The sequence below is a fragment of the Temnothorax curvispinosus genome, unplaced genomic scaffold (assembly GCF_003070985.1).
Source record: "Temnothorax curvispinosus isolate PA1 unplaced genomic scaffold, ASM307098v1 QBEX01018473.1, whole genome shotgun sequence".
NCBI classification, from domain to species: domain Eukaryota; kingdom Metazoa; phylum Arthropoda; class Insecta; order Hymenoptera; family Formicidae; genus Temnothorax; species Temnothorax curvispinosus.
Window position 1 is genome coordinate 475,232 of NW_020228253.1, and position 25,539 is coordinate 500,770.

General features: G+C 34.9%; 1 protein-coding gene across 2 annotated transcripts in view; it reads left to right on the forward strand.

The window, feature by feature from the left end:
* The window catches only part of LOC112468438 (neuroligin-4, X-linked-like), a 222,402-nt gene that overhangs the window by 171,337 nt on the left and 25,526 nt on the right, over positions 1–25,539 (forward strand). For both annotated transcript variants that reach the window (XM_025037607.1, XM_025037609.1), the window contains exon 10: positions 9,337–9,464. In XM_025037607.1, the coding sequence (XP_024893375.1) occupies positions 9,337–9,464 (128 nt within the window). The remainder of the gene's footprint in view (positions 1–9,336; positions 9,465–25,539) is intronic.

Genomic DNA, 25,539 nt, shown 5'->3' on the forward strand with positions numbered 1-25,539 from the left:
TGCGCGCAACTTATAATGTGCCTCGCGTTTGTTGTTTAGATTGCAAATAATTGGCCGGGACAAACTTTTGACCCTATCAACAAGTTCTCGGGATCTCTAAACGTCGTTAATTACGCCACAGTCGGCCCGAAACTTTTAACCCTGATTCAACGCACGCTTCATCAGATTGGTGGATCCTTAAAAGTTTCTGTTATTCTCGTGGCATGTTTCCCGTTTTCAAACTCAGTTTAGACGAATGAACAAAGTGGTAATTACACCGTATACTCGTTAACAGAGCTTAGTAGCAAGAATGGTAACAATCGGCTTTGTTGCGAATTGGAGAAGTAAATGCATATATAGATACAAATTTTGGAAATGTAAACTATTTGTTTGAAATTTAATAAAGAAATTAGGTAAATATATTTTACTGTGTACTAGTGATTATAAAAACGCGATTCTTTATTTAAAAATAAAAAAATAAAAATAAAAAACAGTAACTGAAATCTGGAATACTTAATTTGAAATTGTTTAGATTTTTAAATATTAAAATCTCTACATACATACAATGAACATTTCTTCAAATACACGAATAAAACAGTAAAATGTTTTTAGTTTGATTATTTCTTGAAGAACTATCAAAAATTGCTGATTGTGCGATGCTGAAGAACAATGCATTTTAATCCTTGATCAACGAAAACAAGAAGTCGCACTATGCCAAAGTTGTAACGGAACTCTCAGATATTGGACAATTACATTATTAAATTATTAAAACTTTACACAGTTGGATAACTGTACAGATAACAAGAAAGTTAAGAAGTAACATTTTAAATGAGTATATTTTTGAGTGTTAAATACTGTTTGCATTCTAAATTTTGATATAATAAAACGTTTGCAGTTTTTTAAAATAGAATCTTTCAACGTTTGTTATATATCTCATAAAGAACAGTTATACACCTAACCTAACTATTAAACTATCTAATAGGATAATTAGATTCTTTATTATCTACACTGAGCGAAAAGTATTTTGCGACTATAATTACATAATAGAGTAATTATGGTTGAGGTACTTACTTTTATATAGTTATTATTGCTATAATATTAATAACAATTTTATATGCATAGATTTTTCAATTATAATTATTTTTATTATATTTATAGTACAATCTTAATATACTTTCCTATACATAAATCGCAAATTCTATTGTAGTATATAAAATGTTATGGTTGAGTGAATGCATGTTAAAGCTATGACAACAATAATGTAGTATTGAGTTAGCTATAATCCGCATTGTTTTAAAACAACTATAAGTAAAATTGTAGTAATTGTAGAAACTATTTTTTTCTTTCAGTGTAGATTGTATAATAGATGATTGAGTTGTTACGTTTATACATACGTATAAATGTATGAATACATATAACGCAATATCTCGTTTGTCTTATATTGTTGTAATGTCGATGAGCCGTCGACGATGACTCACTGTAAATTCCACCATGAAACGTTGCTCGAGGCTGTAATCCAGATGGATTTGGAAATTCGCAGGAAGCATTGTGGTTCCTCCGAGGAAGGAAGAGCGTTATAACGACTCGCTACGGCATTCCGGGGAGAGAGCATGGTCCATGATGCCGCTAATGCTCTCTCCTCCTTCCCCCTCTCCTTACCATGTCGCGCGCGCGCTTCGCAACCGCAAAACCTGCTCGTGTCTCACATAGGGGTTAGGAGGGGGGGTGGCTCCAAAGGGGCGTGGGAAGAGGCAGAGCTTAATTACGTACTACCTGGATATGCACGTTGGGTAAATTGCTATTAGTGGTTTCGGAGACACGTTAAAATGGTTACCACAGCAACGGCTTTCATTTCTGTCTCAATGACAAAGGGAACGATGAAGAGTGATGAGCGCCAGGCTTTGAGCCGTGATATCGGGGCGCCGTAGGGTACGCTCGTTTACGTTTCAAGGTTCTGCGACATGATTAAAGAAAATATTATCAAAGGCAAAAGAACTCGAAAACTATTGTATACCAATTCTGTTAACATTAACTCATCTCGATGAAAGTAAAGATATTATACGCGAGTGTGTGAAAATGACAAATTTTTTCTTACAGAAGTAGGTATTTTATATATTTAACAATACGCAAAAATTTGAATTTTGCACCTAACTTAATACGCAAAAATGCAAAGAGAAACATCTGAAATATCGAGTTATTCTGCTGTCCAATATTGTAAATAATTTTAACAAGGTATTGCACATCAGTGTGCAATGCGCATTTCTGTTTATAATAAATCTCCCTTATTCAGGATCACGATTTACTGAATGTTCCTTGCAGGGGCACGTCTCGAAACTGAGATGATGATTAATAATGGGGGCTGGCTGTACCGAACGGTACATTTTTTATCCGCGTTAATACGAGACTACTTTCGTATCGTCGTAACGAGAACGCAGAAGAAGACGGGACGGAAAGAAGAGGGGGGGCGGAGGGGGTTAGGGCGGGGGAGTGGAAAGGGTGAGCCGACAGGGCAATGCATCAGCGGTTAATGAGCAAACTTTAATATTCTCCCGGACTAAACCTACCCCTTACCACCACCTATCTTCCACCGACCACGAGCCAGCCCCTATGTTCCGGAACTCGCAAAGAGAGGGCGGCGGGCGCGGAGAGGAGGAGGGATGACACGGCGAGCGCGATGCACACGACTGCCATAATTATTGTGCGCCGACGGAAGAAGGACGAAACAACGACGAGTAAGCGGGGTCGGCGAGACCCCCTCGGGGTCGTTTGACGGAAAAGGTGGTAGAAGATAGCTGGTTTGCGGCACGCAACGCGTTCTTTCGGCAGAATTCGGCGCGTCAAAGTCGTCTACATTCATTAATTTCACGGGAGGTCTAATTAGAGCGGTCGTGTCGCGCCGGTTGAACTCTGATGCGTTGGAAAGGGAGTCGCTATCACGACGCGACGACGGCTAAAGGTGCGATTTCATTGACGCTAGAAACCAACGGCAGCGTCAAGAAAATGTAGTGGGGAAAGAAGTTTCGTTGAATTTTGCGGTACGCTAAAAAGTTGAGACGGTCTGAACTTCTTCCCCCACTACATTTTCTTGACGCTGCCGCTGGTTTCTAGCGTCAATGAAATCACACCTTTATTACTGGCTCATTTTTTTTCAACGCAAATTAAAATCTCGATAAATAAAGTCTTGTCTCTCGACATGCCTTCGTTTGTTTTATTTAATTATTGCAAGACACACAAATAATATTCATATGCCTTAAATTAAATTTATTGTTTTTTCTTTAAAAAAGAGATTGAGATTTTTGGAACAATGCCTGTCAATCCTAAATAATGGAATATCGTTCTTTATTCTTTTTCGTTAAATATCAAAACGTATTTCTTCAATGTATTATAAAAAATCTGAGGTGTTTCAATTAAAATTTAAACAATAGTATCTTAATTAAAAATTCTAATGTAAAAAATAGCTGCCACACACAGCATAGAGACATACGGAAAAGAGGCCGTTTTACTTTCTCTTCTTTTTCCATCTTTACATCGTACATTCTAAAAGGGATGTTAAGCTCGAATATGAAGCTTTTTCGCGCGTATCAGCAGGAAATTCTGCAGCGCCGCGAACCAAGAATGTGTTAACGACTTATAGGAGAAATGTGCGGGAGAGAGAAATTGAGAGAGAGGATATGAGTGCCTGCCTCGCGCAGTACAACACTGTGATGTACTGTCTTTTGCAATTACTGATACCGCGCGGTTCTGTAATGGCGATAGGTAGTGCGCGCAGGTATAGTTTCAATTTCGCTCTTATGCAGAAAAGTCCGCGCATAATATCGGAGGTATGATTTCGCACTGAAATTTCATTATGTCGAATACCGACCCCGAACGAAATTTTCATTATTTGATTATGAATCCCCGGCGGAACATCCGCATTAACACTGGAACGTTAACAAGAAGTAATCACCAAATAACATTAATATGGTTTGATATGTAATATCAAGGGATCCTGTTACCAATTGCTAAGATAACTTAATAAACGCAATGTAAAAATAATGACCGTTCGATGAAAGCTTTATTATTTATGCGTAATGTAATATTATTAAAATTATAAAATCAAGAACGTTTATTGTATCTCAAGACACAATTATGTACAATTAATGACAAAAATAGGTATCGCCTATATTTCTGTGTACCTCGAATATCTTCTTCCATTCTTTTCTGTATCATGCATTATACATTTTGTACTTGTATAAATTAAATATAAAATTGAGGAAATTTAATGTGTATTTTAAAATACAATTATGTATAATTAATTATTAACAAAATATGTTTCTCCTGTATTTCCCTGTATCTTGCATATCTTTCCTCATTTTTTATTCAACGTTCTTTCCTATATCACGTATCGTACGTGTTTGTATTTCTGCTCTATTCCACAACATACATGTTATTGCACATCGACAGGTCAATGTCTGTGGTGAATGTCGGCTCGGCCAGGTGTGACATCAAGGTCCACTGAGCTAGCATAGATCCCGCGTTAGTCGGCATTTTTCCAAGCGACTTTACGTAAGGGGATTAAAGCGAAATCGAGCTTTAAATTGATAGACAGAGAGAGAGAGAGAGAGAGAGAGAGAGAGGGGAGAGGGAGAGGGAGAGGGAGAGAAAGGGAGGGAGTGCCATTGATCGGAGTCGGTTTCACTTAAATCGCCGATGATGCATGCTAACTGGCAGTCGCGCCCATTAGATCGATCTCCCGAGCGGAGATTGTCTATAGGTCCATACATGACCACGATGCTCGTAATTGGTTTCATCGGCATAACCAGCTGTTGTGTCTGGCGTCTTTCATCATTCAAACGGAACAGCCTGTTCCTTCACAGACTCGAGCAGATATATGGAAGTAACGAGAGCTAATTATAGACTTAAATAAAATAAAAAGTTTAAGTTTATTAAATTTTCTTCCGCAAAAGAGAAGACTATGAGCTGCGACAGTTTGGTCAACCGGCAGTCATTTACTTATTTATATTCACATTTTCATAATTTTTGTAATTCCCTACAAACACTAATTTATACCTTAATAAAAAATTCTAAACTACATAAAAAATTTATGGCGACTACATTTTGCTGTTATGCAATTCATCAAATTAATTGCATTTAATTTCAAGACAATGCCCTCTGTTGAAATAAAATTAGTGTAATACTAATGTAAATATTGGTAATACCGCGTTCTTCATACCTTGCATAATTTGGATTACGCAAAAACAGTTGCAGTTAATCGTTAATTTGCGAGTCGCACGGTAGCGTATACTTCGAGGATAATTTAATTAAAATTATAATGATGTATTAACTGATAGAGATCCGTTTACGGTAATGCATCAGTGATACCACGCATATTTTATATACCCGTACAATGGTCGCATCTAATAATTTATGTATAGTCGACGATGCGTTTTCAGAGAAACGGGTAACCGACATTACATAATTCATTGAATTTATACGAGCAGGATAGCAAACTGTATGGACTATAACGTTATAAATCATGACGGCTGAAACAAGCAAAATCGAAGGACGACGGCGGCATAATATTTTTCGTCAAGAATGTTTGCAGCGCAATATAATACCTCTTAATAATGTGTGTATATAAAAAGTGACGCAAATTTATTTTAATTTAAATATTTACAGCAAGCGTAATTAATATTAGAATATTTCAATATGAAGAAAAATACATGATGTATATATTTCTAATTAAATTTTTGTCAATCAGAATTATTAGTCAGAAACTAAATATTTGTCTCTCTTTATTTAATGAATTATTTAAGATGTCGAATTAATTGATTGAATTAGCAGCACCATGTTGAGATACAATTAACAATAACAAAAATAATTTGTAATTTTAATATATAAATATATAATCAATATTGATGTTTATTCTAAATTTCATATATCCGGGGATAACATTAAAGACATATTGAAAGTGTTAAATGCAATGTATGTCCCATGTGAGGAAATCGCTCCGAGGATTCATTATCGGAGCGGTTTCGTCGAGCAGCGTGGCACCATGGAGACATGCACGCTCTGCAGAGTGCTGTGCATTATAGATTATTGTTGCCCCCATTGCTACACAATCTACATAGATATACGTTATCCAACCGTCCCGACGTGTTCCATCACGAGCGCATTCGCAGCGGACATACGCGAGCATACCCACACATGGAACGTTATAGCCGTGTACTAACTTTGAACGATGCGCGATCGAAGAAACAAATTTCCCACCTCCCGCCTCCCGTGTCTTGATAAGTACACCGCACGTTTGATACGTCATATCGAGAACATATTGCTCTCGATTATTATTTTTACAGAATTGATAATTGTTTTGACTTTATTTTACATCGATCGTTATTTCTGACGCTTTTAATTGTAACGTTTTATTGCACGTCGAGTAATTTCTTTTGCTTCGTAAAACGACGACCTACCCGATAGTTCGAGCCTTTAGATCTTGTTTACGATGGGTCTGCCTGCAGACGCAAACGAAAACTTATAATAAATAATTGGTCTTAATTGTACCGGGAACAGGAGTATCCCGTCTTGATGAGAAAACTCGCTAGTACATCGCTTTGTGAATACTCGAGAGAGTATTTCTTTTTTCCCTTCTTTCGACCGATTCGCAGTTGCTATCATTAATTGACCAGATAGCAATTTCTACTATCGATGTAGTGTCTTTCCGTCGATTTTCATCTTTGTAAGAACAGCGTAATTTCCGATAAAAATGTGGCACGTTTTATATCCCTAAAAAGGTAAATCTCAATTTTACAACATGAAATTTAATGAGGATAAGTTGTTAATCTCAAACGATTATATAAACGATTATATCAATCCTCTGTTCTTCCATAATATATAGATTATTAATAGATTATTTTGTAGTCGTAATAATACAGCTGAAGTATGCAAATAAATTAATAATTTATTGTTTATTATAAATAAATAAAATTATAAAATCAAGATTAGAATAGTAAAAAATATATAAGTACTACTTAACAATATAATAAATATGTATTAATAACTGTATTCTTGAAGCTTACTGAAGCTAAATTATTTAACATTATATAAGGAATAAGATCAGTTTAAACAATATTGCTCACCAATTGCAGAATAATTTAAATTTTATATTTTAATAAGATATTGATTGAAAATATTAAAATAGAAAACAAGAATTAAATATAAAATGTTGTTTACAAAATAACTTGAAAATAAGTACAACAAAATAAACTAATATTATATAAAATAAACTAAAATAAAAATATACGTGACTCTAAACTATGGTGGACAATTCAATTTGAAGTATGCATCAGACCACCCAAAGATAGCTATATTAATCAATAAAAATTCGAATATCCGCAAAATTTTTGATCGCTCGTGAGAGATACAATGTCCATAAAATTTTCTATTACTTTTACTATATGGCGGGAATTCGGCAGTGGTCTGTTTTTTACCAAAATAAAATGTTTTTTCAAGCGAGCTCACGCATGACAGACGATATCGCTATAACTAAAATAACAGCCTTATTTCACACGGAAATTTCTATTTCGATGAAAACCCCGCATTCTCGCGCGCTTTCTCTCTCTCTCTCTCTCTCGCTTTCTGTCTCGCGTGATTTACATCTGGCTTGCGACCAACTTCGCTCGTAATTATCCGTGTAATTTGACCGATCGAACGATATGCTTCCGAATATCGCGATATCAAGGATCCACGATTTTGGTATTTATCCCCGCACGCTCATAAATCGCTACGAATTACGCAATGCGCTCCCTTCGCGCGCGCCACTATGACGCAACCATTATTGCCATGAATTTTGAAAACGATAAACTTTCCATATGTATGGGACCATATTACCAATCATTACTATTCGCAACTGTCAATTAAATTGTTTTGGTGACGTTAATATGTAATAACGTCGCTCCAGATGCTGTGTACAATGTACTATAACAATTTACAGGTTTTCTTGATATATGAAGACATATAGTTGGCATACATATGGCTCTCGTGTAAACATAAAATAATATTTTTCTTACGCAGTAATAATTTTTTTGCATAAATGATCACCTGATTTTTACATCTCAATTAAAAGTCATAATTAGATTTTTGAAATATTACTATTATTATTAATTGCATACCGCATATTTTTAATTGTTCTATAATTTATTAGTATTATTTGAGGACAACATATGTATAAATTTACTTAACATTTTCTGAAAAAAGTAAGAAGAAACCAAAAAAATATTGAAAAAACAAAAGAAGAACACATAAAAATTACTGTGATGTGAGCTTCATTTTTTTCGAACTTGTGTAAAAATCATCCTAGTCGCCGTTTCTGGATTAATAGTGTTACTTACAATCAACTAACTATTTTGAACTAACGTTTTTTGAATAGGCAAATTTACACTGTAACGGCGTGAAAACTTTATTATCCCGCAAAATATTCTTCTATAGGTTTCAAATGGAGCGGCGGATTGAGTTCTGCGAATCAAGTTTCTTTTGTTATAACATTTCCATTCTTTTCCGTAGAATGGAGTACTATGCTTTATATAATCTTACTTAGTGACGCTATTGTTGTGCGATTATTTAAAAACTGCATTATAAAAAAATATATTGAGTTGGAGACTTATTTTGATATTAAATATCAAGGGATATTTTACCACAGCATTTTCTTTTTGTTTTGAAGAGAAAAAATAATTGATTTTGAGACAAGAACGCCAGACATTGTTAGAAGTCTTTAATTTACATTTCTATTGCAACAATTAATTACAAAATATTATCTTGGTCAATTTAAACTAATCCTTGAACAAAGTAACGATGAACATGTACAGTAGACATCATCTATGTTTCTTTTTGCCCAAAGGGTCAAAATTGTTTACCATTTACTCATTTACTGTTAATGAAAACGTGAAACCAGCCACATGTTACTTCTGCTTCCTCCGCCAAAATAACCATGGTCACTCATGGGTTACAGTCCTGGCCGCAGCAAAGACCACGGAGCAGGGATGACCTCCAAGTTTCGCCCGTGGTTGTATATAACGGAGTGTGCAACTCGAGGAAATATCAAACTTCGCTAGTTTCATATCCCCCGCATCAATACTGAATTATGTGACGTTCGTGATTCGAATCCGCTCTTCATCTCAACTCTTCATTTCAACTCTCGAATTTTGTTATCTCAATTTTGAGCAAATGCATTATTCCGCATCTCTATTCCGCGAGAAGATCGGAATAAACACTCGATCGGAATAAACAGAAGGAAAAAGAGGGAAAAAAGTGAAAAAAGAAATGCAAAGTTATTTATTAATTAATTATAATTAATGCTGACTAAAGGTGATTTTAAATTTGCAGAAATCCGAACATTATCGATCATCATGGGAGAAATGAGACTCTTTTACCAGCTAGTAGGGAAAAGAGCCGATTTCGCAGCTTGTCCTGGGAACAGTACGATCCGGTACATCAAAAATATTTAGAAATTGGTAAGTAACATTATATTTATCTGGTAGTGTGCATTTTGCGACATTTGATACGAATAAATGGATATTTTAAGGCTCCTCGCTCACGTGCCACTACTATTTCAGATTGTGACGTCAGAAGCGAGAAAATATATAAATAAAAATTCTTGCGCAATATATTAAATTAGAAATATATTTTAATAGCAACATTTACAATCGATACAACCGACTTGTAAAATATACCGCAAACTATCTTTTTGTTTCGAAGAAAAATTAAATCATATTTATTTCTGTATATATATTATTAATTTGATAGTTTATTAGATGTGAACAAAGCTTATTTTTAGTTATGCATAATTTATTTCCAGATATATGTTTATTTAAGTCAATAATCAATTGTAAGTGTTGTTTTATTAAAACATATTTCTATTTTTATATGTTTAGCAAAAATTTTTATTGTACATTTTATCGTTTTTGATGTCACAATCTGAAACAGTAGTGGTGAGTGAACAGAAGCATTAAACATTAAACTGAATTAGAAATAAATTTAACAAAATAATAACAAAATCTCCAAACTTTTATTTTCATTTTATCTACAGTATCTAAATTGAAATATATAAAGAATCTAAAATAAAACGACATTTTATTATATTAAATTATACTGGAGCTGGATTTCATGTCAAACTTGCAACTGTACGCTACATTATTTATACCGTAAAGTAACTGAAGTGAAAAGTTCAGAATCGAAACAAAGAGAGAAATGAGCATTCAATTATTAAATCCGATAAAGAACTTCTGATTGTCGTTGCACTGCACCAGCGGATTAACTTTTCAGAATATCAAAAGAATTAGCAAAGCACGTTAATTCCTCGTTTTCGTTTTTACGTGAAAAAAAAGGCCGAATATAAATGGCTGAACAAACAAAGATACTCTTTTGGTTTCTGAGCAAATATGCTCGAAGGGTTTATTTCGAGGGCGCGGGCCACTCGACGTTCGATTAGTCTTCACTTAGCCGCGCGCATGAAGAAAACGCTGGCTGCTGTCGAGTTAGCTCGAATTAGAACGGGTCAGATCCCGGGCGAGCTTTCATCGTTTCGGTACGTGAAGAAAGAAAGGACCGGGAGAGATGAAGTGTCGCGCCAGGAACATGGCTTGCCACTCGTGTGTAGCTATTCGAGCTCGAGGAAAGAGCGGCTAGAGACTTTCCGCGAAGTCATTTTTATTGTGAGGACTGTGCTCGAGCACGTCGTAGATGACGTGAAATGAGCCCTTTGACCTGAAAAAGCCTGTGGCTTGTTCCGTAGGCTATCCATTTACGTGCCCGCGAAAAATCGTCCGCGTTAATTACTTTTGCACAGCATCACCATACTAATATCAACGATACTGGGTAAAACCCTGGACGTTATATGAGTGTGTGTCCAAACTTGCTTAAAGAAGAGCTTGACTTTCCGATTTTTTAAGTTATTTTTCTCGAAAAACGAAAACCTTCAGTGAAAAAATTCTAGTTTTTAAATAATTTTTTTGAGAGATACTGTCTCCCTTTGGCTTATACCAAAGATATATGAAATATGAAATGTGAAATAAACTCGCATGTCAAAGAATTGGATTTGACTTGAAAAAATTTTTTTATCAAGATCACACTACCACGAGAGAGAGAGAGAGAGAGAGAGAGAGAGAGAGAGAGATGGCGGAAGGTGCTCGCCATTTTTCACCGGAAAAGTCTGGTGAAAAATCGCGTTGAACCAATAGCCTGCATTCCACGTTGCTCGAGTCAACTCGAGTCGATTCTCCGAGACGTCTGCGCGTGATCCGAGAAAAATGCGCCGTAAAAATGGAACAGAAAGGGCGGATACTTTCCCCTCTCTTCGCAATTAATTTTTTGTGTGCCTTTGTCTCTTATCTGGATAGAATAAAAGTCCCCGGTCAAGAGGTTAAGTCCGCGGTGACGGAATTCTCACTCGAGATATCGATACAATCATATCTAGCGTATTCATGGGGATTCATAAACATTAGGAAATTATAAATTTTCTATTTTTTACCTCTTTCACGTAAATAAATCTAATCGTATGATTTTTTTATCAAACGTCATTAAACTTTTATAGTTTTAATGATATTTTTTTGCCATGAAAAGTCTTGTTGTTATAATTGTATTTTGTCTAACTCTAATTGCAAATACTCAGTTGTTAATACACAATGTCACAATAGAAACGCCTGAGCGCAATTTGAGAAACGACAGGCATTATCGAAGAATCTGTTTCGAATTTTACGTAGCGAGAAAATTCAATAATCTTTTGTTCCTTCGATTCAGTTTAATCATCGATTTCCGGCAACTCCTGGGGATGAGGCGGGCGGGGCTTTCCGAAACGAAAACAGCAATCGTCGGCTCGAGTAGTCGTTGTTTTACGTCCCGGCATTCCGCTTTTGTTCGCCTATCCGCTTTCTCGCCGCAACGCTCGCTATCTACTTCGCAATAGTTTTTACCCCGTCCAACCCTGCCTTCCCCTTCCTTTGTAGCTACCCCTTAGCCCTTATATAAACGTACTTTGCTTTAGCACCGATTAACCTTCATGTCACTTGAAATATTACTCCGTCTTATTTACACTATAGTTGTCTTAAATGTTGTATATTTCTTGAAAATTCAATATCTTGATAGTTGGATTTATCACTGGATGAAGTATGCCATCAAATTTGTTGTCTTACGCTTTTATCTTAATCCTTACGATACAAAATTACGTGTATAAATATGTAGAAGTCTTAAAATCTATTTTGTATTATTTTTCTTCAAACACACACACACACACACACACACACAGTCTTATTATATTTAAATTATAAAACTCTGGAATCCTGAAATCCATTAATCCAAAATTTAAACCCTTCTGCTGAACGTAATAATTTAATTTTATGCGACAATATAAGACTTTTGATATCTCTCAGTTTCTGAGAATTGAACCCCAGACGTCTGAAATCAATAAATTCTAGAACCTTATAACCGGAAAAAATAATCTCTGTGAAAATAGCTCCGTACTTATAGAATTTTGTATATTTATTAATTGCGCTGCATTTGTGCTATTTTATGCCAAAAACTTTATTTCGATAGCTTAGCGCTCTATTTAGAAAATAACAGAAACAAAATTTTTATTAGCCTTGTTAAATTTGAAGTATTTCTTAATTGTGTTGTATTGGGTAAAAATTAAGTTAATTTATGCCGCAAATAAAATAATATTTTGAATTGTATTCAAAAAAGTAAAAAAAAAATTAGCAAAAACTGACACAATAGGCCGAATTTTTACTACGCCAATTTTTTCCCCTATTTTTTTGCTAGATTCTTTTTCAATTCCCTTGATTTTCCGTACTTCTTTCGGTTGTCGCTTGTTTGTCTCGTGTAGCAAAACTCAGCGCAATTTACAAAACTTGATTATCCTGCCACGGTTCGGATGGTATAGGGTTTAAAATTTTTGTATTCCTAAAATCTAAGTTTCCAACATCGACTGTATTGTAAAATTCAGTGATCTGATGAGATTTTGTCATTAAAAAAAATTGTTGTGCTCGTCGAACACAATAACCCGGCACATTTTTTTGAAAATGTTAAATTTCTGTTTTTGTTTTCTGTCTTCTAGTATTAAGACAATATAGATAATGTAGTGATAATCAAGACAATGCATACATATGTACATAGACAACCGAAACAATTTTATACAACTAGAAATACAATAAATCCTTTATAACAATATTTATTTATATACTGCTGTTATGTTTACTTTCGATTTTTTTCCTACTAAATGGATAGATATATCAATGTTTTTTCAACGGCACAACATAGCACAAGTTAGAATCTTTTTACTAAAAAAAAATTTGAGCTCAATCGGGAAACAGTGCGGGGCTAACAAAATTGTATTTTTTTTAATACGGTTTAAAATATTGTTTTCGCATTTGCGGCACAAATTAGCACAATTGTAATCCAATACACAAATAAAAACACTCGACATTTAATATGTGCAAGCCTGACAAAAATTTTGTGTTTTATTATATTCTAAAATGTGCGCTAAGCTATCAAAATAGGATTTTTGGCACAAAATGGCACAAATGTCGCATAATGCAGCACAATTAATAAAAATACAAACTTCAAAAAGTGCGGGGCTATCTTCAAAGAAGTGAACAAATAAATAAATCCGCAATCCCCGGATGGAATTCTTTTAATTAAACCAGCTGGTTGGCATAACGAATTGTTAATTAAAACATTGAAAAAGATCTTATGCACGCAGAATGGAATGCAGAACGCAGAAATTAGAACAATTGCACATTCATGGCAGCAACGTTCGCTACTCGAGACATTCTTAAATCGATCTATCGTAAGCTTCGGTGGTTCATGACTACACGCGGTTGTTACGGGTGCTATTGTTCGTAATTAAATCAGATCTCTTCATACTTCCTTTTTCCTTTTCGTTAGCACGCCGAGAGTCCGTAAAGCCATGACGAGCGCGGCGTTGGGGTTTATATCCCGTTCGTGATGAACGGTGACATTTGACACGGGTGGACGCTGTCGCGTTCTCATAACACCGGGCGTATAAACACCTACAAGGTGTTCCGTAAGCAGTAAACTTACATAGTATAACTTTACAATATGTTTGAGATCTTTAACAAATATTTTACTAAGAATAATGTATTACGCGCACATAGTGACACTATCACTTTTTTATTATTATTTTACAGAAACTCAACAGACACACATGCGTTTGCGCACTAAAGATCGATTTTCTTACAAAAAATAAACGAAGAAATGCGCAATTATTTCTTAAAATTTATTATATAAATATGAACATTTTTTATATTCAAGAGGAAGATAATAGAAAATTGAAAAATTGAATAAATGACACTTGATCAAACGTTAAAATTGCTCGCAAATTTATTAAAGAAATGTGTTTTTAAAGTTGAATGAAGGTCTTATGCAGAACTTGTGTAAACACCCTATATAGGAGCAGAACGCGAGAAGCTTGCAACGGGTCGGCAAGGCGCGGCGACGTGAAATAACGAGCTTAAATAGATTACGCGAAGATTACAAGGCAAGGCTGGCCAGCTTCGCGCGTATGCGAATTATGAAACGACGTGTTCCGGCTAATCGATCATACCAGTGCCAATAATGACTGCTTAAAGTTTGGTATCAAATAAAATATTTATATTAAAAATTAGCAATAAAAGAAGTTCCGTTTATTGTAGCAAACTGTAGCATGTACATGTGGATTTATTTAACTTGATTTAACAATTTAAACAATTCATATTATTTACTTAATTAAATTTAAACAAGATTAAAAATCAGACACAAGAAATTAAAGAAGCAAAATATTTTTTATTATCTATATGTACAAACAACAAGAAAGAATAGGATCACGTAGCGTAGGAAATAGATTTAAGTCACCTTGTATACTTCAAACTATTCTTTTACTAGTTTTTGTGTCTTTGATTCACTACATCAATAAAGTTTACAAAACGCGTTGGCCTTTATGGCAGCTGCAACGAACAAACCAGATACTTGGAGGTTGCTTTCCTTTAGGCGGTTTCCCCCCTCTTCTCCTTTGGAGAGGCTCTTCCTTATTCTAGGATTAAAGGCGGGATGGAGTCTGGAAAGGCTTGACAGCAACAGCGCGGCGTCCCGAGACTATCGCCGAAGTATAAAGCGCTAAACAGCAAGTTCATCCGTCGAACTTTCGAAGCCTCGCGACTTTGCTCTTACCGAGATTAGTCGGGCCGGGCCGGGCCCGGAAGTCCTACGGGAAAGTTAGCAATTTATTACAAAATATTGAAGGTGACATCGCCGAACTCGCGACCCGCTTTCCACTCCTCCTTCGACCGCGCCGTCTCGCGCAATAAATATCTCGTATATTGGCTTCCGTCGTCCTCCCGTATTCATTCAACTTCGTGTTGCTTCCGCGCGAATCGAAGTTTATTATTAACACACTCGCAAAATAAACTATGTGAATGGTAACGTAAATCAATTAATAAGTTTCGATATAGGGTAACTCGGGGGAATATGCCATACTTAAGAAAAATATGATTTTTTTTTCTTATTTCTCTTTTTTTTTTAGGTATCTTTGCATACTGGTCTTCTTTTTCCTTCTTTTATCTGTTATTTATATATGGTTTTAATGAAATATTTTGATTCTTTACTATTAAAAAGAAAGAAATACAAAAGTGTTGCAAAAGTGGCATATTACCCCCATGTGGGGGTAATATGCCACATATACAAACATGTATAGTAATTTAACTTTAGAAGGGCATTCTTGGCTAAAAACATGTAAAAGAATATTTTTATTACAATTTCAATAAAACACTAAGAAAATTCTAAAAAGCACGTTGTCATACTTGTCATACTGTACTTACCCCATAAAAACTATAATACTGACAGGAAGTAAGTAAAACTTGAGCAAAACGTCAGATATAATATTTTGAACAATTTCACAGTATTTGCAACAACGCTTTTAGCTGTAGCTTTGTTAAACATAACGAGTGGCATATTCCCCACACTGGCATATTCCCCCTATGCAGTTACCCTATAAAGCAGGAAAATATGAATCCAAAAGAGCCTGAAATCTTTTATTCTACCATCTCTAAATTAATTCTTGAAATAAAAGCTTGTAATTATCTCGTCAACGCAAATATTCTCGTATAAGATAACAAATTCTGCGTGCGGGTAATTATCCTTGTTAGAACTGCAATTTTGCAACCAGATCCTTCTTTCACGGTATATTGTACCAATATTGATCACTTTAATTACCGATATTAAACTCTCGGCAAATATTAAATCCGCGCACATGTTTTAATTAAAAGATTCCTATTACATTATATATCGCTCATTTACTGCAACTTTAACTCGAAAAACAAAGTATTTTCCAGAAAATAAATTTGAATGTTAAATCAACAAAATTTTGTAATATCAATTTAAATATCTAGCTACGTATTAAGTCTTTATTTAATGTATTCTCGTTATTTTTCTACAAATAACTCAAGAAGAACGATTTTTGAATTGTTGCGGCAAATGAACGGTATATATCTCACTTATCCTATTTACAGTACACGTCTATCCTTCAAGTCGATACGTGTACACGAGAGCCATATGTGCATGTGTGAAGTTAGAGAGAAAAGTTCGGTCAATCCAATCGGTACTGTAAACCATGCTAGCGAACTTTACCCGTACTCAGGTGGTCTTTTCGACTTTCTTATGCACGCTCGCGGGCGACAATGTTCGGTTCTTGTAAAAAGTTTCAGCGCCTTTTTGGCATACCGCCATCGGCGTCCACGGGGTATATATATCGCCGTGCGCTACGTATCTATATATAAGATCTTCGGGAATTTACATAATAGCCGCGGCTACGAAGTGCGAAAAAAGATCCATCGATAGTTTCATCGTCGTATCCTAGAGAAAAAAAAGAGGAACGGAGTAAAGGAATTAACAAATCGATAAATCGAAGGTAAAAGAAACTGTGTTCAAATGACAAATTTCAAGGATTCAAGAACTTTAAAGCACAAATATTTGAAGTACTCTAATCAAAAAGTTGAAATAGAAAATGCGCAATATTATTTCAGTTCGAAGTTAACCATGAGATTACTTGAAACTACTCGTCAAACAGCACTTTTCAATTTTCTTTTACAAAATTTTCGTTTTATATATGTATAAAACTGTGTGCCAATATCTATAAGATTTAAAAAAAAGAAGTTACTAATAAGTAGGGTAGACCGGGGCACGTTGTCACACGGGGCACGTTCTCACATCGGCTTTATTTAAAAAACTAATAACCACAGGGCAGCACCCGTCATTCCCAAAACGTGTTAGTGTATGCCCATCTTTGGTGTGTTTACAATGTTGAGATTGCTCCAGCCGTGTTAACGTAAAATCAACTTGAAAGTATTTTGCGACCGTAAGTAAAATTTTATTGTCTAATATTCAACGTACTGAACATGAAGCTTATGTTTTTTCAGAATAGACCTTTATATTAAATTAAAGTACGTACTTTTACCTACCGCGTGCAATACCTAATCTTATGAATATCTCAAACGTGTCGGCCATGAGGCTGTTTGAAGTAAAAAAATGCCCTCGGGGCACGTTGTCACGAATTTGATGGGAATCTATTGCGAATCTTCGGATGACGCGATAACAAGTAAAAATATTTTATGTTTAATCACCGACATGATTATAAAAGAAAAAATGTGTATCAATAAGTTGCGCATTTGAGTGGAATTCTTGTATTTAGATTAAGACGAATACTTCGTGCTTTTTGTACTTTTTTGAAATAAAATAAATGTTTCTGTGAAGGATTTTACTTTTTTACATTGCAGCGCACTATAATATATATTGATATAATATATTGATATTTACGTTGAATACAGTTTGAATAACATTTTGCATGCAATTACATTCGATGTGCCCCGGTCAAGCGACCTATTGTTATTTATTGTCATGTAACAACTGTAGAGTAACAATCACACAAAATTCGATATTGTCCAATTGAAACTGAGGGTTCGCTCGAAATTTTAGCATATCAAAGTACTCTTAAATATTGAATGTAAAAAATACAAAAAATATTGAACCAAATGTGTGACAACGTGCCCCGGTCTACCCTAATTTTAACTTTTAAATATCGTACTATTTAATTTGTGTCAATATTATTACACATACTTGACATGAATGCAATATTATCACCTTTTGTCGAAATTTAAATCTATATTTTTAGTTGGTTCTATTTAAAAATTATAATTTTCTGTTCATTTCAAAGTATTATCTTCTTCAAATTGCTCGTTATATCTCTAATGTTGCGCAAACATGTGCAACATTTAAATGCAAAATTACATGCCCTATCTAAATACATAGAGGTGTAAATAAATTATAACTATATATAATATATTATCTAGCACCTGTAATATGGTACGATTCTGACAGGATTCGAAACAATTTTGCTATATTAATTTTGCAGAAACGAAATCTATAATATAAATTTATCACACAATATTGCTTGAATAACGCACAAGTGCATTCGTGAATTATAACTCGTCTCTCTGCTTGTATCTTGCATCTGATGTGGATGCGGTGGATGCTAGAGGAAGTTGGGGTAACGTGAACCACGTGGGCAACTTGAACCATCGCGATATCTAGATTATTAAGTATTACAACCTAGCAGTGGAATTATTAGCTGCTGGCCACCTAATCTAACGTACAAAGCGGCAGCGTGGCACAACATGTTATAAAGTTAAAAATTGAAACTGAAGATTTGATGTGTATCGCTTACAGCGTAAAGTTTTAGTATATAAATTTTTATTTTACAGTCAATAATCTACTTTATAGCTTTTTAGTTGCTTTTTATTGCATATAAAATTAAGATAGAACTTTAACGTAGTCTATTTAGTAAGTGTACATTTCTATTGTGTATGATATCAAGATAAAAATAACGATATCGGATAATTTTGAGATAGTTTGTATAATGTACTTTTTAAAAGTACTAGACATCACAGACGCGCGCTACGCGCGCGCTATTTATTTTTAATATTTCACTATTACTATTACACTATTAACACTATTACACACAACTGTCAAAATATGCCATGACAGTCGCTCATGAAGTAAGCGCAACGAGAGAACCAATCGGCATCGCGGAAAAATGACAACAATACCTACGACATAAGAAGAGGATTGCATTTTATATTCTATTGTTTCTTTCTTTCACAGGAGTAATAATACTATGAGATGAGTATACATTATATATAAACTAGCTGGTTACCCGGGCTTCGCCCCGGAGGACATATGTAATAAGACACGCAAATAGTCTCTCTCTCTCTCTCTCTCTCTCTCTCTCTCTATATATATATATATATATATATATATATATATATACAATTCTTTATAATTCGATCAATTATTTCCCGAAAATTTCGAAACTTCTGATACCGATTCCCAAAAAGATCGGTAACAAAAAATTATGTACTTTATAGCACTCTCCGGGAAATTCTACCCCTACTTTGTATGTACAATTCTTTGAGATATGATCATTCGGAACCGGTCTCAAAAAAACCGGTAACAAAAAATAGTACACTTTATAGCATTCTCCGGGAAATTCTACCTCTACTTCATGTATAATTCTTTGAGATTTACAACTCAGTGAGAACAAAGTTTAGTTATTTTTAACAGTTTTCAAGTTATCTTGAAAAAAAGCTTAGGGGGGGGGGGGTGCTTTAGTATCGCTTTATGAAACATATAGAGAATCTTGATCTTTGGCGTTTCGTCTCGCTTTGAAGTGCGACAAACGCTGAAACGGCCGGCGAACGTTACAAGTGTTCGAAGAGAAACATTCAGGCTGACGTATTAATTTATCTTGTCAACTCATAAAACAGCGGATCATCTTGCGCTGTAAAAAGGACGAAAAGAGATATTCCTGCGTCACGCGAGATGTCAGACTTTAGAATAACGGGATCGGCCCTTAAGATTTTCGTAAAAGCGTCGACTCTTGTTAGTAACCTCGGTTACCAGAACCGCGCACGAACAAGGGATACTTTTTCAGCCACGGCATGGGTTGAATTACCCCACCTTCCTCTATATTTTTTACCTCTCCTTACCTGTGATCGTCTCAATACACTCTGCCTCTGCATTATGTGTATGATTGTATTTACATTTAATTATGTACTATAATGTTTATTTTGATAATATTAATAATATTTTATAAATATCATTACACTTTATATATTATAAATTCTAATGCCCATTTTATTGATTCTATATCCCAATTTAGAATAAATCCACATCATATTTACGAAATTAAACATCATTTAGATGATTTAAAAGTTATTGCTTAAGTTATCGCTTTGAGTTATTGCTTAAATAGAATTCAGAATCCTGCTTGAAAAAAGATTATGTTTTAGCCAGTTTAATGTTCACGTACATTGCACGTATTATATACACAAAAGTGCATATGCAACTGTCAATCACCCTCCACACAATCTCCTACCAATCCTTATTCCTTCGCCTTAAGTGTCGGGACGCTGCCAAAACACTCAAAACAGTTCGCACGGACTTGTCAAACTCACACCCCCTTCTACTCCGATACATACACATCCTCTTAACGGAGACGAAACTAATGCACGTGGGAATTCCGGCATATTACGACAGGTACTCGACAATCGAGGAACAGCTCAGAACAATTTGATGAAGCTGCCAAATTATAATGCCATGCTGTAGAATTACCTTCGTCTCGGACCGGCGAATCGCGATTTTCAAGGATTCCGCTGTGTCGCAATTCTTATTTCATCTTCTCACCGTTCTTCATTACTTAATAAAACGAGATTTACTAAAAAAAGGAGTTAAAACTATTTTTAAATGCAGATATATTGATTTATTAAACTTAACATTGAGATTTCATCGTAACTTTAAATTTTATTAGCAAGAAGATTTGTTCGTATCTTAATTTTTTAAAAGTTTTTAATTATTAAATTAATACATTTATATAATTATATGAGTGCTATTAAATCTCCGTTAAAGAGAATTTATCAAAAGTATACTTTTAATATCATTATATATAAATCTTATGGAAACCACGGGAAGAAATGTAAAAGCTACTCGCGGTTCAAATGTAATTCTCGGATGAAGTTACACTCTTTTCAGCCAGCGAGATGCTTTATTTTATCGTTCCGATGAGCACGGATGGTACAACATTGGCGGTGCTTACGACTGCAACAACTTTCGTACATAAAAATAAAGGTAAACCCGTATCTCGGCAAAGGGAGAGACAGTAGATGGGGAGGGCGCGTATCGAGTTGGAGTTTGAGGCGGCGGCGTAACTTCGCCTTTAAGTTCTCTCGCGCGCGTGAGTCCCTGCTGCAGTTTCCCAACGACCAGCAGCTGCTCCGGAACTGAATGCAAAGACTCAGCCATGTGTTTCTTGTTACCTCCATTCTTGTCGTCATTATATCCCGCTTCCAACCGCATCGCGGTATATCGATCACTCGGCATTTTGTTGCAATTATACTATTAAAAAGTTTGCCGCTCTTGGATAAAATTAAAATCTCCTTGCAGCATCTTCCAGGATATCATGTTGATTGATGCTCGATGAATTTCGCATTCAAGCGTCCGTAAAATACAAATTACGAAATGTTTAATACAAAAATGTTAAATGGAACTTTTGCTCCTTTATTGAAGGAGTCCGATAAGAAGTTTTTGTTAAATCGATGTTCCTGTCGAATTAATGTTTGTATTAGATTGAAGGATTACCGAAATTCTGGATACACTCAAATTTTTAATTTAACACGAAGGTGCACGGGGAATTCGAGGATTGGAACAGAACCATCGATCAATTAATACGCGAAAGAACATCGATCAAACCGTAGCCTTTGTGACAGTTATGCAAATGAAGTGCCAATTAATTACTTAGTACCTAATGAAAACCGCGTTTTCTCTTATGGAGCTTTCGTTTCTATGGCGGCTGAAAGAAACGCGTTTTTTCGCGACTCAGTGATTAATCAGCAGGTAATTAAATTGCTCTATTTGCTATTTGTAGATAATCTTTTATGAATCGAGTAGATTAACGTATTCGATGAATTATTATTATTTAACTTTATCAAGAGAGAAAAACAAAAGTAGCAAAATCCACAAAATTGTAAACATCCCGAATCTTTGAATGTGAATAATTTTTTTATTTTTATACATAATATAACAAGGTCCTAATATATCTATTTGTTTAATTTTTCATTAATCTTTTCGTTAAACGTACATGTCCTTTATTGATTGTCAAAGTATCACAGGACGTCGCTTAATGAGGATTTTTCGACGTTAAAGTATAATCAATTGCGCTCAGTAAGTATTGTCGATGTTAAAGTACCGATTTACAGTTACGCCCTGCCCCGGTGAGATTCGATCGATCCGAGTCTCGTTGGCGTTCATTCGATTTTCGGATATCGCAGACCCGGTCATGGCGATGCGCGAACGAAGATTGATTAAAAATCACGGGTCAACAACTTTATCGGGTGATTACTCCGCCATACTTGAATTTATCTCGCCCGATTGCACTCTCGATATCGGGCTAAAAGGTTTTCTTGTACGATTCAGTATCAATCCTATTGAAAAACACCCACGCAAATCGGGAGACCGTCAAATCGAACCATCCGTCAGCTAAAATGATATTTACCTTTACTCAATAGTTGCATTTCTGAAACTACGAGAACCAGTGTTGCAAGAAATAAAAAATTTATAAGACTTTCTCAACCCATATATATATATACATATATTAAAGACACAAACGAAGACAGGTATTGAAATTAATATTAAAACACAGAACGTGGTAGTGTCAGTCATGAGTCATGACCGAGCAAGTTATAAAATTGAACATAATTCTACATTATGTACTACGCGTGTCTCTCCGTATATTTGACGAAACGGGCATTACTAAACGATGCATGGCTCCCGTAGGATTTCCTCGCGGCCGCAATTCGCAGCGGGGAAACGTCAAGCAATTTGACACGAGTGTCGGCGAATAACTGTCGCTCCGGCATGGGTCACGGAGATTAAAATGGTCGAGACCTAAAGCATCGATGGCGATGCTGATGAGCGTCGCTTCCATTTGCAACGGAACACCTCTATCCCCTATGTGGCGCGCGTTTCGTGTTTATGTAATGCACACGCCCCGGCTGGCCCCGTATGCCATGCCGGCTGCGCGCGGAGTTGGACATGAAATGAGCATAAATTAACTTGTATGTAGGCAGACATGCGGTAACTTCCATAGTTCCAGCACTTTGCACTCTTGTCCAGGTCGTAAGCGAAGACACTTCAATTGAGGTCTAGTTCGTAATTGACCCGGCGCAACTAGATACAATCAACTGATGAAACTCTTGAGGAAAGATAAAAGATCACTTTTGTTACTTTACTTCTCTAAAAATAATTTTACTTATTTGCTGTTGTAATAACAAATAATTACAATTTAAAAAACAAATTAATTGAAGATGTTATTAAGCATAAAACACATTTTGTTAACATTCTTTTAATTTTGTATTAAAATTTTTAATTGTTAACTTAAAGCCCCAATTATTAATTTGACTAATTCCTTTAAATTTTGTTTTAAACGCATAAAGGTAACAAAATTGATGAATTTATAGACATTTGGTCGATATCGGTAATGCGCACTGTTGAGCAAGCGTATGATGGGAAATGACGATACGAGATTACGCAGCTCGCTTCATTACTTTTTGGCGCCACAATGCGAATACAGTAGCTACGTTTGTCCGGACGAACGACATAGCATAGGTGTGTAGCACTTAATCACAGTATTACCATGACAGAGTGCCGCTAATGCAATGCCAATTTGGCGTTAAGAATTAATGCGCTCACGGTTGGGGCTTAGCGGTTGCGGCCACGAGATGCGCCTGTGTCAGCATCGATGACGCTATAGAAGGATGGCGGAGCGTTCTCTATCACGCGGAAATAAAACGACAGCTGTCGCGCAGTTTTTACGGCCGTTTATGGCGTTTATATTATGTCGTTAATCGTTAACAGTTGGTCGTCAATGGAAAATAGCCAATTGAAAGAAACCACATTAGAATCATGCTGTAAAATCGATGCTTATTACATTTTTACGACCATTTGAAGGACCAAAAATAGTAATTGAATGTAAATAATTCGAAATCTTTGAAGGAGGAATGATGATAATCACAGTTTTTTATTAGAAGTTCGAAAAGACAGTGAAATTAGTTACATTAATGAAAAGATTGTACATTGATACAAGACAGACATTTGACTTGGTAATTAAAAACATATAAACTTTAATTGCATTAACAAATTGATTGTTAAGTTGCCTTACGTCCTGAAAATATTTTCTAGATAAAATTTCTGCAAATTAAAAAATATTTAAAAAGTTTAGCAACCTATTATATATAGATGTTTGATCCTCGAACATTTTCAAGCCGTCTTTTAATATTTTAATAATAAATATTCTATGTATATTTTATGTGTTACAGCATGTTTATAGCATACACATTCCATGTATATCAATCTTACCTTTACATGTAATATGTATGTGATATACAGGGTATTTCCTAAGTAAGTACACAAACTTGAAAGGGATATTCCTTGGCTTATCTTAAGAAGAAAAGGACCTATAAACATGTGTTCTAAACTATATGCTTTGTTTTCAAAAATTTTTAGATGTGCCCCTGGTTCGTCTAAAAATGTTTCATTAGTACTGAAATATGGTTCTTAATACCATATGTATGTACGCACATAAAATTTGAATAAAATATCTGTAAGCGTTTTCCGATTTTCAAAATTTGTATATATTCTTTTTCTCAACTTTTGGACACCCTGTATTTTGAAAACGAAGCAGTTTAGGATACTTGTTTATAAGACCTTTTCTTCTTAAAATAAACCAAGGAATATCCCCTTCAAGTTTGTGTATTTATTTTAAGAAACGCCCTATATATTTGTATAAGTTTGCTATTTTAGAAGATATATATGTATTATTATTTCTTATCTTCAAATTTTTACGAACATTTTGTCAATCTTTGATATTAAATCTGATTTGTTTATAATATATAATTGCAAATATAATTCTTTAAAGTGATAAACAGCGACAGTGATTTTAATAGCGCTCGCAACGATGTAGAAGATTGCCGCGTCTGTTTATCGCCCTATAATGTAACATCCTGATGGAATTTTAATCAGGATACATGCTACGCCAACGCATGTTGGTCATCTCGTACCAGATGGCCGTGGCATAATTTTCGGCTGATGATTTTGATCGACCGGTGACAGTATATAAGCACGCGCTTCTTTCCGACGAAGATTTAAAGTTAACGCTAATCCAAATGACAAACACCAAAGCCGATTAAGTTATGTAGATTAAATTATGATAAGAATTAATAATTTATTCAATGATTTCAGAGTTACTTTTACATAAGGATTATTGTTTACATACAAAATTGTTAAAATTTTGTATTTTTTAATGTAATTACTGCTAATTTTAATTTAAAATTCCATGTTTTTGAATTATATTAGATGATTGCATAAGTTCGTGCCCGATTTTTATACTTAATGCCAACTATGAAAATCGGGCACGAACTTATGCAATCATCTAAT